A 17,918-nucleotide genomic window follows, 5' to 3' on the forward strand; every position below is an offset into this window, starting at 1 on the left:
GTTCAGAGATCCAGAGGCCCATTCAATGACAGCATTAATTCAGGTAGAGAAACATTAGGGGTTGGGACCCAAAATAATAATCAGTGCAGGGAGAAGACACAGGTACAGACTATATTAGTATATTAGAGTTGAGGTTAGAAGTAGAAGTTACTGTATTTGCGCACACTCGCACACGCACACACGCACATACGCACACACACGCACACGCACACACACACACACACACACACACACACACACACACACACACACACACACACACACACACACACACACACACACACACACACACACACACACACACACACTATTATGCAAATAGATGAATGCTTTAAGTGTATTCATTGGTATTAAAGAGGAAATCTGCTGTAAAAACCAAATACTTCAGCTGTGCTTGGTTGAGCTTGTCTGGCTTAATGGAACCAATAGAATAGTCCCAAACGCTAAAAGTAGTCGACAGATTTCAAATAGTTTTTAAAGCCAGGTCTGATTATTCATAATTTTTTAAAGCATCCAGAGACATTATTAAGATGTATACATCCAATATGTTAATCAGTGATATAGAGTAGTAAGAGATCATATAAGAGGGTGTGTCTGGTGTATGTATTTGTATTTATTATGGACCCCCATTAGTTCCTGCCAAGGCAGCAGCTACTCTTCCTGGGGTTTATTATGGATCCCCATTAATTAGTTCCTGCCAAGGCAGCAGCTACTCTTCCTGGGGTTTATTATGGATCCCCATTAATTAGTTCCTGCCAAGGCAGCAGCTACTCCTCCTGGGGTTTATTATGGATCCCCATTAATTAGTTCCTGCCAAGGCAGCAGCTACTCTTCCTGGGGTTTATTATGGATCCCCATTAATTAGTTCCTGCCAAAAAAGCAGATACTCTTTCCGGGTTCCAGCAAAATTAAGGCAGTTATACAATTTTAAAAACATTACAATACATTCACAACAGATTTCACAACACATTAAGTGTGTGCCCTCAGGCCCCTACTCTACTACCACATATCTACAACACAAAATCCATGTGTACGTGTGTTTATAGTGGCTATGTTATCGTGTGTGTTTCTGCATGTGTCTCTGTCTATGTTTGTGTTGCTTCACAGTAAGTGGGTGGAACTTCCCCCAGTAGACCAGGAAGTTACTCAGGAATCACATAACAAGGTGAAAAGAAGAAGAAAGTGTCCCAACTATAACCAACCAGGACATGTTACTGTATAACCAGCCAGGACATGTTACTGTATAACCAGCCAGGACATGTTACTGTATAACCAGCCAGGACATGTTACTGTATAACCAGCCAGGACATGTTACTGTATAAACAGACAGGACATGTTACTGTATAACCAGCCAGGACATGTTACTGTATAACCAGCCAGGACATGTTACTGTATAACCAGCCAGGACATGTTACTGTACAACCAGCTTTGGACTCAGACACCCGGTACCTGGGGCTTCCTCTGGGTGAACGTTTAGTTTTTTACCCTAGCACTACACAGCTGATTCTAATCATCAAAGCTTTATTTGAATCAGCTGTGTAGTTCTAGGGCAAGAACCAAAACGTTCGCCAAGGGGGGCACCCGGACCGAGTTTGAGAAACTCTGCTTTAAGACACTGTAGCTAGAATCAGAAAAAATTGTTTACAATTTGTGAGTCCATCTATACCAATCCAGATATGACCAATAAGGTTTGACAGAAGTGAGATGGAGGAGAGGATTGTGGATATCTACAACAGTGCAGACACACTGGGGGGAACAGGGAGATCAGCACCATGACACATCTACAGAAAGGCCAGCTACATCCAGTTAAAAACATCTTTACAGAGGAAAGAGACCAACTACAGACAAGCTAGAACAACCTGACTGAAGTGAGAGATTAGCCACAGACCAGTTACAACAACCTGCCTGAGGAGAGAGACCAGCTACAGACCAGTTACAACAACTTAACTGAAGAGTGATACAAGCTACAGATAAGTTATAACACCATGACTAATGAGAGAGACCACCTACAGACAAGCTACAACAAGTTGACTAAAGAGAGGCCAGCTACAGAGGAAGAGAGATGGTTTTGAAGGTTTTCTTACTGCAGTTAAACGGAGGCTCGGCCCAGAAAGACAATTTTCCAAACACGGCCACATTGAGAATCCAAATTAGAAAATTCCAAATAAGACACTTAAGTCATCACATTTTTGCACAAAACATCCATTGAATTATTGAAATATTTGTTGTTGAGGCTGATTTTTTAAAAACATTTTATATTCATCCAATGTCTGGCATGTTTTTGGATGACTTAATGACAATGTTGCTGCTAACACTATTCCCTGTGCACTTAGTGTTACTGCACATGTGATGTTGGCTGTGTAAACCGGATGCACCCGGGATATAGACGTCCATGAATCTGATTATGCGAACATGATTACCTTGACAACAACGGGCGGACATCTTGGATGCAGTCTCCAGCTGTTATTGTACCTCAGTGGTCTCCTCCGACATACCATTAGCATGGAGCTCCTCAAACTTGCAGCTCTCTGCCAACTTCTACAGAGGTGGGCCCCAGGGCCAAGAATGTGACCTGGGTGGTCTACAGTGCCACCTGTGGTTCAAAGAAGGCAGAGCCGTTGGTAGTGGACAGTGCAGACAACGTGCGAGTGGTTGTGAGCTCTACATCCCAGGGCCGGTTTCCCAAAAGCATCTTAAGTCGAAGTCCATCATTATTACCACAGGATCCTATTGTAGTTAGGACTACATCCACCCAGGTCTCTGTCACCAACAGTACAGCTGTACCTGTAGTTAGTACTACATCCACCCAGGTCTCTGTCACCAACACTACAGCTGTACCTGTAGTTAGTACTACATCCTCCCAGGTCTCTGTCACCAACACTACAGATGTAGGTGTAGTTAGTACTACATCCACCCAAGTCTCTGTCACCAACACTACAGATGTTGTTGTAGTTAGTACTACAACCACCCAGGTCTCTGTCACCAACACTACAGATGTACCTGTAGTTAGTACTACAACCACCCAGGTCTCTGTCACCAACACTACAGTTGTACCATACATCACATATAGAGTCATATCATGGAGTATATTATCACTTCAGTTTGATCGGTTTGCATTTCTGAACTTTAAATATGATTAATCATTAGTTATTCTAGAGACATGAGGGGAGCCATATCTGTAGGTGGAATGTATATGGAGGATGCAATTAAGCTTGGAATGAACTGAGTGCAGGGAAAACAATCACATGTTGGCAGGCACTGATAAGGGTGGAGAGCTGTGGATTTGTGAGGAAGGGGGTTGAGGTCAGGTCAGATCACCTTAAGGCAGAAGGAACAGTTTATTGCCTGTATCACTTCACTTCCTGCCTAGCAATAAAGATGTGAAGTTAGAGAGAAGGAGGAGACTCCAACCAAATTGGGGTATGTATATTACCACTGGTGGAAATATGTCTTTGTCTGTAAAGTTGGTCGAAGCTTTCATTGTGTCCGTTGAGGTCTTACTCTGATATTTAGAACCTAACAAGTTTAATCATAATATCACATGATGAGCACTATGGGAAACATGTTTAGATTACAAACTAAGGCTGTTGGAAGCGTGGTGTTGATTTGACAGTTTCCCCTCCACTGTGGTTGACTGTTAAAAACATTGTGTCACTACAGTGAGTCACACAGATGCAAGACAGTGCAGGGAGAAGACACAGCTACAGACGTACAATAGAGTTGAGATTAGAAATAGAAGTTATTGTATTTGACCACAAGTGTGTTAAGATGTCAGAGGGAGTCTATGAAAACGATGAGCCTGAAGCAATGAAGAACACAGACATTGATGGCCAATTATATGGCAACGTAGGAGCCTTCAAGCCCAGTACAAGAGATGGAGTTGTTGCTTCAGGTAAGATTGCACGAACACACACACACACACACACACACACACACACACACACACACACACACACACACACACACACACACACACACACACACACACACACACACACACACACACACACACACAGCATGTCTCATATATGTTGACAGAGTCTTATAACTCAGAGAAGAGATCCTTCCTAGTTGCTGCAGTATGTCCATAGACAGTATACCAAGCCCACCCACTGGGGAGCCAGGCTCAGCCACAAAAGGGTTTTTATTACAGACAGAAATACTGTCTGTAATAAAGGCAACTTATGGTAGAGAAATTAACATTCAATTCTCTGGCAACAGCTCTGGTGGACATTCCTGAATTTAGCATGCCAATTGCATGCTCTCTCAAAACTAACTTTTACCGCCCCCAGCACGAGGTGCACCTGTGTAATGATCATGCTATTTAATCAACTTCTTGATATGCCACACCTGAAAGGTGGATGGATTATCTTGGCAATTCTGACTAACAGGGATGTAAACCAAATTTGACAGAAATAAGCTTTTTGTGCGTATGGATCATTTATGGGATTTTTTATTTAACCTCATGAAACTTGGGACCAACACTTTACATGTTTTACCTTTTATATTTATGTTCAGTGTAGATATAGTTCTTATAATTCAGCTTCAGTAGTTCTTATTTGTTGTCTTAAAAAACTCTGCAGAGAGACACCAGCTACAGACCAGATACAACAACCTGACTAAAGAGAGAGACCAGCTAGAGATCAGATACAACAACCTGACTAAAGAGAGAGACCAGTTACAGACCAGATACAACAACCTGACAAAAGAGAGAGACCAGTTACAGACCAGATACAACAACCTGACTAAAGAGAGACCAGCTAGAGATCAGACACAACAACTTGACTAAAAGAGTGACCAGCTACATACCAGATACAACAACCTGACTAAAGAGAGAGACCAGCTAGAGATCAGATACAACAACCTGACTAAAGAGTGACCAGCTACAGACCAGATACAACAACCTGACTAAAGAGAGAGACCAGCTACAGACCAGATACAACAACCTGACTAAAGAGAGAGACCAGTTACAGACCAGATACAACAACCTGACTAAAGAGAGAGACCAGCTAGAGATCAGATACAACAACCTGACTAAAGAGTGACCAGCTACAGACCAGATACAACAACCTGACTAAAGAGAGAGACCAGCTACAGACCAGATACAACAACCTGACTAAAGAGAGAGACCAGTTACAGACCCGATACAACAACCTGACTAAAGAGAGAGACCAGCTACAGACCAGATACAACAGCCTGACTAAAGAGAGAGACCAGTTACAGACTGAGAGAGACATTATTAGCGGTAAACCTACAGTAATACATTTATCTCATTTATCTCACACTCTATAGTGTGTCTTTATTATTTCGTTAAATGTTCATTATGATAAGTTGACTTAAATGTATGTTAATCATATTGTAGAACAAACTAGCCCTAAAGGCTAGCAGAAGTTGGAGTCCAGTTGGTACTTCCTGTCTACTGGGACTAAAACCTTGATGGAGAGCAGAGATCCCAGTACTAGAGTGAGGAGCAGATCTGGTGATCATAAGAGAGAGATGTTCATCACTGATTGTCTAGTATAGCATTCATGATTGGTACCATTGATTGGACAGTCTAATTGGTTTATGCTGAGCTGATATGGTAGTTCTATATCTGTTGTATTTCAGTTATGCTGTTCATTGAGACAAGAATAAGCTTCAATTAGTTTTTTTTCACGGAACATTTGTCGAACGAGGATTGCTGAAAGTCTTTCTACAATATCCCTACCTCCACCAGAGCAGCTCTTGGCTCATGTGTTTAAACCAACAATCCCATGGGACACATGGAAGTTGTAGTTTGAGACGTACACGACTGTTCAAAAGTTTGGGGTCACATATAAATGTCCATGTTTTTAAAAGAAAAGCAAATGTTTTGTCCATTAAAATAACATCAAATTTATCAGAAATGCCATCTAGATATTGTTAATGTTTTAAGTAACTATTGTAGCTGGAAACGGCTGATTTTTTATGGAATATCTACGTAGTAGTACAGAGGCCCATTATCAGCAAACCACTCCTGTGTTCCAATGACACGTTGTGTTAGCTAATCCAAGTTTATCATTTTAAAGGGCTAATTGATCATTACAAAACCCTTTTGCAATTATGCTAGCACAGCTGAAAACTGTTGTCCTGATTAAAGAAACAATAAAACATGCCTTCTTTAGTCTAGTTGAGTATCTGGAGCATCAGCAGTTGTGGGTTTGATTACAGGCTCAAAATGTCCAGAAACAAAGACTTTCTTCTGAAACGAGTCAGTCTATTCTTGTGCTGAGAAATGACGGCTATTCCATGCGAGAAATTGCCAAAAAACAGAAGATCTCTTACAATGCTGTGTACTACTCCCTTCACAGAACAGCGCAAACTGGCACTAACCAGAATAGAAAGAGGAGTGGGAGGGCCCGGTGCACAACTGAGCAAGAGGACAAGTACATTAGAGTGTCTAGTTTGAGAAACAGATGCATCACATGTCCTTAACTGGCAGCTTCATTAAACAGTACCTGCAAAACACCACAGTGAAGAAGCGACTCCGGGATGCTGGCATTGTAAAAAACAAGGACATTTCTAAGTGACCCCAAACTTTTGAATGGTAGTGTACATGCTAGCTACCGGACTCGATGTGGTTAGCCGTGAGAGGAAAGGGGCAATTCTTTTCCACTGTCTTGGCGCCGAGGGCCTTCGCAATTTCCAAATGCTCGGGGAAGCAAACACATAAACTCAGCAAAAAAAGAAATGTGTCTTTTTCAGGACCCTGTCTTTCAAAGATAATTTGTAAAAATCCAAATAACTTCACAGATCTTCATTGTAAAGGGTTTAAATACTGCTTCCCATGCTTGTTCAAAGAACCATAAACAATTAATGAACATGCACCTTGTGGAATGGTCGTTAAGACACAGCTTAACGACCACAGCTTACAGATGGTAGGCAATTAAGGTCACAGTTATTAAAACTTAGGACACTTAAGGGGCCTTTCTACTGACTCTGAAAAACACCAAAAGAAAGATGCCCAGGGTCCCTGCTCATCTGCGTGAATGTGCCTTAGGCATGCTGCAAGGAGGCATGATGACTGCAGATGTGGCCAGGGCAATAAATTGCTATGTCCGTACTGTAAGACGCCTAAGACAGAGCTACAGGGAGACAGCACGGATAGCTGATCATCCTCGCAGTGGCAGACCACGTGTAACAATACCTGCACAGGATCGGTACATCTGAACATCACACCTGTGGGACAAGTACAGGATGGCAGCAACAACTGCCCGAGTTACACCAGGAATGCACAATTCCTCCATCAGGGCTCAGACTGTCCGCAATAGGCTGGGAGAGGCTGGACTGAGGGCTTGTAGGCCTGTTGTAAGGCAGGTTCTCACCAGACATTACTGGCAACAACATCGCCTATGGGCACAACCCCACCGTTGTGGGACCAGACTTGACTGGCAATAAGTGCTCTTACTGACGAGTCGTGGTTTTGTCTCACCAGGTGTGATGGCCAGATTCACATTTATTGTCGAAGGAATGAGCGTTACACTGAGGCCTGTACTCTGGAGCGGGATCGATTTGGAGGTGGAGAGTCCGTCATGGTCTGGGGTGGTGTGTCACAGCATCATTGGACTTAGCTTGTCGTCATTGCAGGCAATCCCAACGCTGTGCTTTAGAGGGAAGACATCCTCCTCCCTCATGTGGTACCCTTCCTGCAGGCTCATCCTGTCATGACCCTCCAGCATAACAATGCCACCAGCCATACTGCTCATTCTGTGCATGATTTCCTGCAAGACAGGAATGTCAGTGTTCTGCCATTTCCAGCGAAGAGCCCGTATCTCAATCGCATTGAACATGTCTGGGACCTGTTGGATCAGAGGGTGAGGGCTAGGGCCATTACCCCCAGAAATGTCCGGGAACTTGCAGGTGCCTTGGTGGAAGAGTGTGGTAACATCTCACAGCAAGTACTGGCAAATCTGGTGCAGTTCACGAGGACGAGATGCACTGCAGTAGTTAGTGCAGCTGGTGGCCACACCAGATACTGACTGTTTTGATTTTGATTGTGACCCCCACCCCCCCTTTTTTCAGGGACACATTCAATTTCTGTTAGTCACATGTCTGTGGATCTTGTTCAGTTTATGTCTCAGTTGTTGAATCTTGTTATGTTCATACAAATATTTACACATGTTAAGTTTGCTGAAAATAAAAGCAGTTGACAGTGAGAGGACATTTCTTTTTTTGCTGAGTTTATGATACACCTTTTAAACTTTTGCATGGACATTTCGCGAAGAAACAGAGTGGGCTTCTGAAGAGGCTACAGTTTTGGCAGCGTGCACAGAGAGTGGGTGAGTCAGTGACACAGTACGTCACAGAGAGTGGGTGAGTCAGTGACACAGTACGTCACAGAGAGTGGGTGAGTCAGTGACACAGTACGTCACAGAGAGTGGGTGAGTCAGTGACACAGTACGTCACAGAGAGTGGGTGAGTCAGTGAAACAGTACGTCACAGAGAGTGGGTGAGTCAGTGACACAGTACGTCACAGAGAGTGGGTGAGTCAGTGAAACAGTACGTCACAGAGAGTGGGTGAGTCAGTGACACAGTACGTCACAGAGAGTGGGTGAGTCAGTGAAACAATAGATCACAGAGAGTGGGTGAGTCAGTGACACAGTACGTCACAGAGAGTGCGTGAGTCAGTGAAACAGTACGCCACAGAGAGTGGGTGAGTCAGTGACACAGTACGTCACAGAGAGTGGGTGAGTCAGTGACACAGTACATCACAGAGTGGGTGAGTCAGTGAAACAGTACGTCACAGAGAGTGGGTGAGTCAGTGACACAGTACGTCACAGAGAGTGGGTGAGTCAGTGAAACAGTACGTCACAGAGAGTGGGTGAGTCAGTGACACAGTACGTCACAGAGAGTGGGTGAGTCAGTGAAATGGTACGTCACAGAGAGTGGGTGAGTCAGTGAAACAGTACGTCACAGAGAGTGGGTGAGTCAGTGACACAGTACGTCACAGAGAGTGGGTGAGTCAGTGACACAATACGTCACAGAGAGTGGGTGAGTCAGTGACACAGTACGTCACAGAGAGTGGGTGAGTCAGTGAAACAGTACGTCAGTGATCATAAAGGACTAGCGGTCATGTCAGTGTGGTTATCTTAGAGATTAAATTATCAGGGACCAGTTAATTGAAAGAACCTCCTCACTCAGATCCCTTTCCACATCACACGGCAGGGTACTAATATCTTAGGTCTATACATGTTCACCAGCCTGGGGTTCTCTCTGTTGGACAACATTGTCTCAACAATCCTGCACGTCACCTCCACGTTGCAAGAGCAATGGCCCACCCTCTTCAACGGCGTATTTACCATGAGAGTGTTCACACATAAGCCCCTCCTCGACCCTATGATGACTCCTGTCATTCCAGTCATGGAAGTCGTCCATCGTGTCCCAGAACCGACATCTGCTTCGCATCTTGCCTCATTTCTGGGAATGGTGGGTTACAACATGCTCTTTCTGCCCCAGTATTCAGCCATCACTTCCCCTCTGCATCAGCTGTTGAAGAAGGAGGTGTACTTGTCCTGGACACCCACTTTAACCTCACCAGCCCAACTCTGGTCACCTGTGACACATCACTCACAGCAGTGGGAGTGGTCCTCTCTCAAATTCAGGACCTTGGTGGTCAGTTGTCATGGTCACAGTCTCTCAGGTTGTGTGACTAGTAATGATGTCACTAGATGAGTTCCAGACATTTCTCAGTAACAGGTTTTATAAAAAAGGTTGTGGCAGATTCATGCATCATAATTTCTATAGAATGAACTATAAAATCTTAATAATTTTCTGGTATTTTTCCCACACTAATGTTTGAGTCCCTCTTGAATGTATCACTAGCCACTTTAAACAATGCCACTTTATATAATGTTTTCATACCCTACATTACTCATCTCAGATGTATATGCTGTACTCTATACCATCTACTGCATCTTGCCAACTTGATGTAAACTATGTTTTTATACATTTTTATGTACATATTCGTATTCATTGCTTTACACTTGTGTTTATATGGTAGTTGTTGTGAAATTGTTAGGTTATATTACTTGTTAGATATTACTGCATGGTCAGAAGTAGAAGCACAAACATTTCGCTACACTTGCATTAACATCTGCTAACCATGTGTATGTGACAAATACATTTGATTGGATTTTGATTTGAAGGTGTGACACAGTCATCATCAGGCTGAGTTTAGCGTAAACCACAACCAACACAAACAACCTGACAAAGATAAATGTAATTCCGTTTCCCAGATGTAACTATGCAGGTGTCATCATTACTGTATAAGGTATTCATTAGAATTTGCATCTATTAAATATATTGTGTCAAAGCAACCTAGGATATAGACAGTAGATACTATAAGAGTAAGCCTGTGGATAGACAGTAGATGATATGACAGTTAACCTGTGGATGGACAGTAGATGTTATGACAGTTCATCTGTGGATAGACAGTAGATGTTATGACAGTTCATCTGTGGATAGACAGTAGATGTTATGACAGTTAACCTGTGGATATACAGTAGGTTTTTTGACAGTTCATTGCCACCCTATGACCTCTGTTGTCTCTGCTAGTTGACATGATGGCTGCTGAAAGCTTCCTTCATTACCAAGTCCCGCCCTCTCTCTCCTTCAACCCCACTCATGACATTGGCCACGTTCCAGTTTGATTACATTGAAGTCACCTGCCAGATCTCACCATGCCTGGATTGGTGTTTAACACATGAGATGATCACATCATGTTGTACAGTAACCTTATTTGTTGACGCGTGCAACTCAACTGCAATATAGTTGGCCTGGAACAAGACAGCTCATTCCTCATTGTGGTTGATAGATTGAGTTCTGACCTCACAGATACAGGAAGCTACTAACCCTGCTACTGCTCTCCCTCCCTCCCTCCGATCTCACTCTGACAGCCACAGTTTCCTCTTCTCTCTCTGGTTAGCCAGCCTACTTGCAACTCTTTAGGCTCAAATTTTTTTCAAAGCCATGAGTAAGTGTTACTTCTCTGTAAAATGATGTCTAATGATTCATTTGAAAGTCAACAATAGGTTTGGCTATATGTGCAGCACAGTGGCTTGCAAAAGTTTTCACCCCGCTTTGTATTTGAGCTATTTCTATTGCCTTACAACCTGAAATTAAAATAGATTTTTTGGGGGGGTTGCATCATTTGATTTACACAACATGCCTACCATTTTGAAGATGCAAAATATTTTATTATTGTAAAACAAACAAGAAATAAGACAAAAAAAACGGAAAACTTGAGCATGCATAACTATTCACCCCCCAAAGTCAATACTTTGTAGAGCCACCTTTTGCAGCAATTACAGCTGCAAGTGTCTTGGGGTATGTCTCTATAAGCTTGGCATATCTAGCCACTGGGATTTTTGCCCATTCTTCAAGGCAAAACTGCTCCAGCTCCTTCAAGTTGGATGGATTCCCCTGGTGTACAGCAATCTTTAAGTCATACCACAGATTCTCAATTGGATTGAGGTCTGGGCTTTGACTAGGCCATTCCAAGACAGTTAAACGTTTCCCCTTAAACCATTCGACTGTTGCTTTAGCAGTATGCTTAGGGTCAATGTCCTGCTGGAAGGTGAACCTCTGTCCCAGTCTCAAATCTCTGGAAGACTGAAACAGGTTTCCCTCATGAATTTCCCTGCATTTAGCACCATCCATCATTCCTTCAATTCTGACAAGTTTCCCAGTCCCTGCCAAAGAAAAACATCCCCACAACATGATGCTGCCACCACCATGCTTCTCGGGGTGATGAGAGGTGTTGGGTTTGTGCCAGACATAGCGTTTTCCTTGATGGCCAAAAAGCTCAATTTTTGTCTCATCTGACCAGAGTATCCATATGTTTGGGGAGTCTCCCACATGCCTTTGGCGAACACCAAACGTGTTTGCTTATTTTTTTCTTTAAGCATTTTTTTCTGGCCACTCTTCCATAAAGCTCAGCTATGTGGAGTGTACGGCTTCTTATTTATTTATTTTATCCCCAATTTCGTGGTGTCCAATTGTTGTAGTAGCTACTATCTTGTCTCATCGCTACAACTCCCGTACGGGCTTCGGTATAGACGAAGGTTGAAAGTCATGCGTCCTCCAATACACAACCCAACCTAGCCACACTGCTTCTTAACACAGCGCGCATCCAACCCGGAAGCCAGCCGCACCAATATGTCGGAGGAAACACCGTGCACCTGGCAACATTGGTTAGCGCGCACTGCACCCGGCCCGCCACAGGAGTCGCTGGTGCGCGATGAGACAAGGACATCCCTACCGACCAAGCCCTCCCTAACCCGGGCTGGTGGGAGTCATATCATGTATTATATTATCAAACTAAGGCTAGTGGGAGTCATATCATGTATTATATTATCAAACTAAGACTGGTGATAGTCATATCATGTATTATATTGTCAAACTAAGGCTGGTGGGAGTCATATCATGTATTATATTGTCAAACTAAGGCTGGTGGGAGTCATATCAAGAATTATATTATCACACTAAGACTGGTGGGAGTCATATCATATATTATGTTATCAGACTAAGGCAGGTGGCCACACAAACAATTTAGCTTATGTTAACGTGATGAGGTTGGCCGATGCCCCATGCCACAATGCTTCAAAAGTCAACTGAGTAAAAGGAACTGTAACAAACAGATGATTAATATTTAAAAACAGAATACAATCTGTCTTCCACATGAAGGTACCTTACTTCACAAGGGAATGTTTTTGAAAGTACATACCTGTGCAAATTGATAGATAAAATGCTAAATCCTACATCTCCTAAACAAAAGGTTGTTCTTTTAAGACTAGAGGTTAAATGTTCAGAAGAGTTTGAGGCTTTGTATTTTAGGATGTTTACTAACTGCAGAAACATACATTATCATGTTCATAAAGTCCTATATGTAACTTCCCTCCACAGTCTGTATTTCCTGGTCTCAGAGCATTTCCTATTATTCTGTACGTAAATCCGAGACACTCCATTTAGTATGATATGTTACCTTTCAGATGATATGTATCAATTTGTGGATCATCCATATTGTATGATTTGTTGCGAATTTGCAAAACTTACAATATATTATGAATTTGCTAAACATATGATGTGTTCTGAATTCTACTAACATTAGCTAGCTGGCTAACATTAGCAAGGTGAGGGGTTAACTGTAACTGGCCACTATATTTCCTGTTGCTGTGAGAAGCTGTATATTTAACAACAAGTCCCCCTCAACAGGAAGAGAGATGGGGTGAGATCCCACCACTTTAAATACAGCTATTCTTCCTCCATTTACAGATGAAACAATAGAGATGCTTCATACTTTGGGATCATATGGGGCGAATCCTATGGGGCGAATTTAGACATTGTCCTTCAATGATGTCAATTTGGAGACAAAATAAAACTGAAGTGACCCTTTATCTACTTCCCCAGAGACAGACGAGCTTGTAGATGACATTTTTATGACTGTATCCCGTATGAAGGAAGTTAGCGGTAGTTTTGCAATGACTGGAGCAGAGCTAGATGCATGCTAGCAGATACCGAGGAAATCAGCTCCTATTGATTTTAATTTTGGAAATCTGTTCCCAAGTATAATAGAGAGACACACTAACGTAAGAAAGGTTTGAAATTATTACGTTTTAGTCACATTTTATATTTATTTGGGCTTTTGTAGTCAATTTGCTAATTATGTTCCTGCCCCTGATCATTCGCTCAAGACAAAACCTTGGAATCTACCAGATGATCCCTGCACCCGATGGTTCATGTTCGATTGTGTCTCATTGATGATTCTATGTACAGTACCTGTGTCCACAGAACCTGATAACTCAGGGAAGAGATCCTCCAGAGTTGCTGCAGTGTGTCTGGGGCTGCTGTGTGTTCTACTTGCTGGGATCATAGGCCTGTCTGTCTACTGTAAGTCTGAAGTTATAATTCCTACAATTCACCACCAGTTCTGTGACTATCTCTTTTAATTATTATTGTTGTTGTTGTAACAGATTATGGGATTTATAAGGGTTTCTTAGCCTATACAACCAACTCATCTGCAGAGAGAGACCAGCTACAGACCAGCTACAACAACCTGACTACTGAGAGAGGCCAGCTACAGACCAGCTACAACAACCTGACTACTGAGAGAGACCAGCTACAGACCAGTTACAACAACCTGGCTAAACAGATAGAACAGCTACAGACTGAGAGAGATTTTCTTAGGGGGTGGCTTACCAAGTGCAGTGAGTAAACCTACAGTAATAAATTATAATTAATCCCACAAACATGATTATGAGTCTGTATTCTTATATTAAGTGTACATTGTGATAAGTTGAAGGAAATTCATGTCAATCATCTTGTAGAACAAACCTGTCCTGCTGGCTGGCAGAAGTTTGAATCCAGCTGGTACTTCCTGTCTACTGAGACTAAAACCTGGAAGGAGAGCAGAGAGGATTGTCTGGAGAGAGGAGCAGACCTGGTGATCATAAACAGTGATAAGGAACAGGTGAGAGAGAGAGCGAGAGAGAGAGAGCGAGCGAGAGCGAGAGCGAGAGCGAAAATATAATGTTGTGCAGGGGGTAAAAGATAAAACATATAATTATATATATTTTTCAACAACAGAAATTTCTCTTCGACCTCAAGAGGAGAGTCTGGATTGGTCTGACCGATTCGGTTAATGAGGGGACCTGGAAATGGGTGGACGGCACCCCACTGACCACAGGGTGAGAGATGATAAATAATCTGTCAATAAGGCTCCATTAAACTTTTTTCAATACAGGTCATTGATGATACCAGTCAACACAATTAACTATGAAAAATGTATACGTAATATTTCCAATTGTGATGTTCTAACTGTGACGTCTAACTGGTATTAACTATGATATCTGACTGTTGTTAACCCTGTAGGTACTGGTATTAACCACGATATATGACTGTTATTAACCCTGTAGGTACTGGTATTAACCATGACATCTGACTGTTTTTAACCCTGTAGGTACTGGTATTAACCATGATATCTGACTGTTTTTAACCCTATAGCTGTCACGACTTTCGCCGAAGTCGGGTCTTCTCCTTGTTCGGGCAACTCTCGGTGGTCGGCGTCGCCGGTTTTCTAGCCATCGTCTATCCACTTTTCATTTTCCATTTGTTTTGTCTTGTTTTTCCACACACCTGGTTTCAATTCCCTCATTTACTTGTTTTGTATTTAACCTTCTGTTCCCCCCATGTCTTTGTGTGGAAATGTTTATTGTAGTGCTTGTGCACATTCCCCGTGAGTGCACGACGGGTTATTTTGTGCCCATTTATCTTGTTGTTCTGGATGCTGTTGGTTTTGCGTAATAAATCTCTGGTTAATACCCAGTTCTGCTCTCCTGCGCCTGACTTCTCTGCAGCCAATTACGCACTCTGCTACAGAAACCCATACCACAACATATGGAGTCAGCAGAAGCAGGTGCCCCTGGAAAAGGGGTGAAGGAGCGCGCCCAGGAGCATGTGGCGATGCTCCACCATCTCGGCGCCCGCCATGGACCACGTTGTCCAAAACATGGACCCTGGGAGAGACAGGGAGTTCCTCCAGCACCTCAACCGGGGTCTCCACTACTCGCCCCCACTTCACCCGGTCCCAGTGGGATTCGTCTCGACCTTCCCCGGGAGTACGATGGGACGGCTGCATGCTGCCAGGGTTTCGACCTGTATATGGCAACCGACCACCCGGCTCCTTCAGGCAGTGAGAAGGTGTCCGCCCTCGTCTCGTGCCTCTCTGGGAAAGCCTTCAAGTGGGCCAATGCCATGTGCGGAGAAAGAGATGCGGCAGTGGCCCATTTCGAGGATTTCACCTGCCGCTTCCGGGCAGTCTTCGACCACCCACCCAAGGGTAGAGCGGCGGGTGAATGTCTCTTCCATCTGAGGCAGGGGACGAGGAGCGCCCAGGAGTTCGCCATGGATTTTCGGACCCTGGCTGCCGGCTCTGGTTGGAACGATAGGGCCCTCATCGACCTCTATCGCTGCAGTTTGCGCAAGGATGTCCGTCGGGAGTTGGCCTGCAGGGACACCACCCTCACCTTCGGCCAGCTGGTGGACCTGTCCAATAGGCTGGATAATCTGCTGGCTACCCGCGGACGTCCAGATCGGGTTCTGTTGGTTCCATCCCTCAGCACCGCCGCTCCGGTGCCCATGAAACTGGGGGGTCCTGTACGCAGGGAGACTGGAGGAGGTTCCGTCTCGTGCACCAGCTGTGGCCGCAGAGGTCACACTGCCGGTTGATGCCGGGTTGGTTCCTCTGGGGATCGAGGCAGAAGGAAGGGCATTCTGGCGTCATCCCAGGTGAGCCATTCTCACCCAGAGCCCTCTGTTGCACACATGTTTTTGTATGTTACTTTTCCTGAGTTTTCCCCGCATTCCCAGCATAAGGCGCTCGTCGATTCAGGCACGGCTGTGAATTTTATAGACAGATCGTTCGCCCTTAGTTTAGGGATCCCCATTGTTCCCGTGGCTGTTCCCTTCCCCGTTCACGCCTTAGACAGTCGACCATTAGTGTCCGGGTTGATTAGGGATGTCACCGCTCCTCTCGGTGTGGTGACGCAGGGGGGTCACAAGGAGAGAATCTGTCTCTTCCTTAATGACTTTCCTGTGTTTCCCGTGGTGCTAGGCCTACCCTGGTTAGCTTGTCATGACCCCACTGTTTCTTGGCAACGGAGGGCTCTCACGGTTGGTTGCGAGAGTGCTCGGGGAGGTGTTTAGAGGTTTACGTTGGTGCTACTATGGTGGAAAGTCCAGACCAGGTCTCCACCGTGCGCATACCCCCTGAATATGCCGATTTGGCTCTCGCCTCCTCCAAAAAGAAGGCGACTCAATTACCACCCCATCGACGGTGCGATTGTGACCAGACTGCTGACAGGCTCTTCAGGTCGAATGTTGAGCAAAACACACCTACACAACATCTCTCTCCTCTCTCTCCCAACTTCTCCATCGCCTCCCTGACGGTCTCTGGCTCGTCAGGGCAAGTGCGAGGAGCTGGCAGCCATTTTTCCCACCTGTGTTTGTGGGATATTGTTTGTGTATGTTCTTGTTGCACCACGTAGTCATGTTTTTTTGCTTGTTTTTTGTTTGTTGAAGAAGTTTCACTTTAAATAAATATGTGGAACTCAACACACGCTGCGCCTTGGTCCGTCTCTTACAACAACCGTGACATGTACCTCCAGAATATCACGGTCTCACTCCTCTATTCAGCAAGCACCACACCCCATCTCTGACGCCTCATCAGCCTTACGACTGTGCTATCGTGCTTCAGCCTGGAGCTCCTCTTCCTAGTAGCAGGTTGTATAATCTCTCTTGCCCCGAGCAAGAAGCCATGGAGGAATACATCCAGGACTCCCTGGCTGTCGGACATGTCAGGCCTTCTTCCTCTACGGTGGGAGCTGGATTTTTCTTTGTTAAGAAGAAGAATGGATCACTGAGGCCATGCATAGACTTCCGTGGGTTGAATAGTATTACTGTCAGGAATAAGTATCCCTTGCCACTCATCAGTTCTGCTTTTTCCACCCTCCATGGTGCCACAGTATTTACTAAACTGGACCTCCGGAATGCCTCCCACCTTTTCCGCATCAGAGAGGGTGACGAGTGGAAAACGTCATTCAACACACCACTTGGACATTTTGAGCACCTTGTTATGCCTTTTGGCCTCACTAACCCTCTGGCTGTTTTTCAGGGCCTGGTGAATGATGTCCTGAGGGATGTCATTGGGCGTTTTGTTTTTGTCTATGTGGATTTTTTCGAAGGACATTGAGGCTCACAAGCAACACGTTCTCCAAAGGCTATTGGAGAATAAGCTATTTGCCAAGGCTGAGAAATGTGAGTTTCATGTTTCCTCTGTGTCCTTCTTAGGTTACATTATTGCTCAAGGTCAGCTACGAATGGATCCTGCCAAGGTTAGGGCAGTC

At 44.2% G+C, this 17,918-nt stretch overlaps 2 protein-coding genes across 3 annotated transcripts in view; both read left to right on the top strand.

Annotated features, from left to right (window-relative positions):
- The window catches only part of LOC116360090 (CD209 antigen-like protein C), a 78,114-nt gene that overhangs the window by 19,895 nt on the left and 40,301 nt on the right, over nt 1–17,918 (top strand). The window lies entirely within an intron of this gene.
- The window catches only part of LOC109877013 (C-type lectin domain family 4 member M-like), a 20,385-nt gene continuing 6,076 nt past the window's right edge, over nt 3,610–17,918 (top strand). The window contains exons 1-5 of one of the 2 annotated variants that reach the window (XM_031814631.1): nt 3,610–3,892; nt 13,792–13,905; nt 13,989–14,222; nt 14,343–14,485; nt 14,602–14,702. In XM_031814631.1, the coding sequence (XP_031670491.1) occupies nt 3,673–3,892; nt 13,792–13,905; nt 13,989–14,222; nt 14,343–14,485; nt 14,602–14,702 (812 nt within the window). In that variant the 5' untranslated portion in view covers nt 3,610–3,672. The remainder of the gene's footprint in view (nt 3,893–13,791; nt 13,906–13,988; nt 14,223–14,342; nt 14,486–14,601; nt 14,703–17,918) is intronic. The other variant, XM_031814633.1, reaches the window with a different exon arrangement.

The sequence above is a fragment of the Oncorhynchus kisutch genome, unplaced genomic scaffold, assembly GCF_002021735.2.
Source record: "Oncorhynchus kisutch isolate 150728-3 unplaced genomic scaffold, Okis_V2 Okis07a-Okis12b_hom, whole genome shotgun sequence".
NCBI classification, from domain to species: Eukaryota; Metazoa; Chordata; class Actinopteri; order Salmoniformes; family Salmonidae; genus Oncorhynchus; species Oncorhynchus kisutch.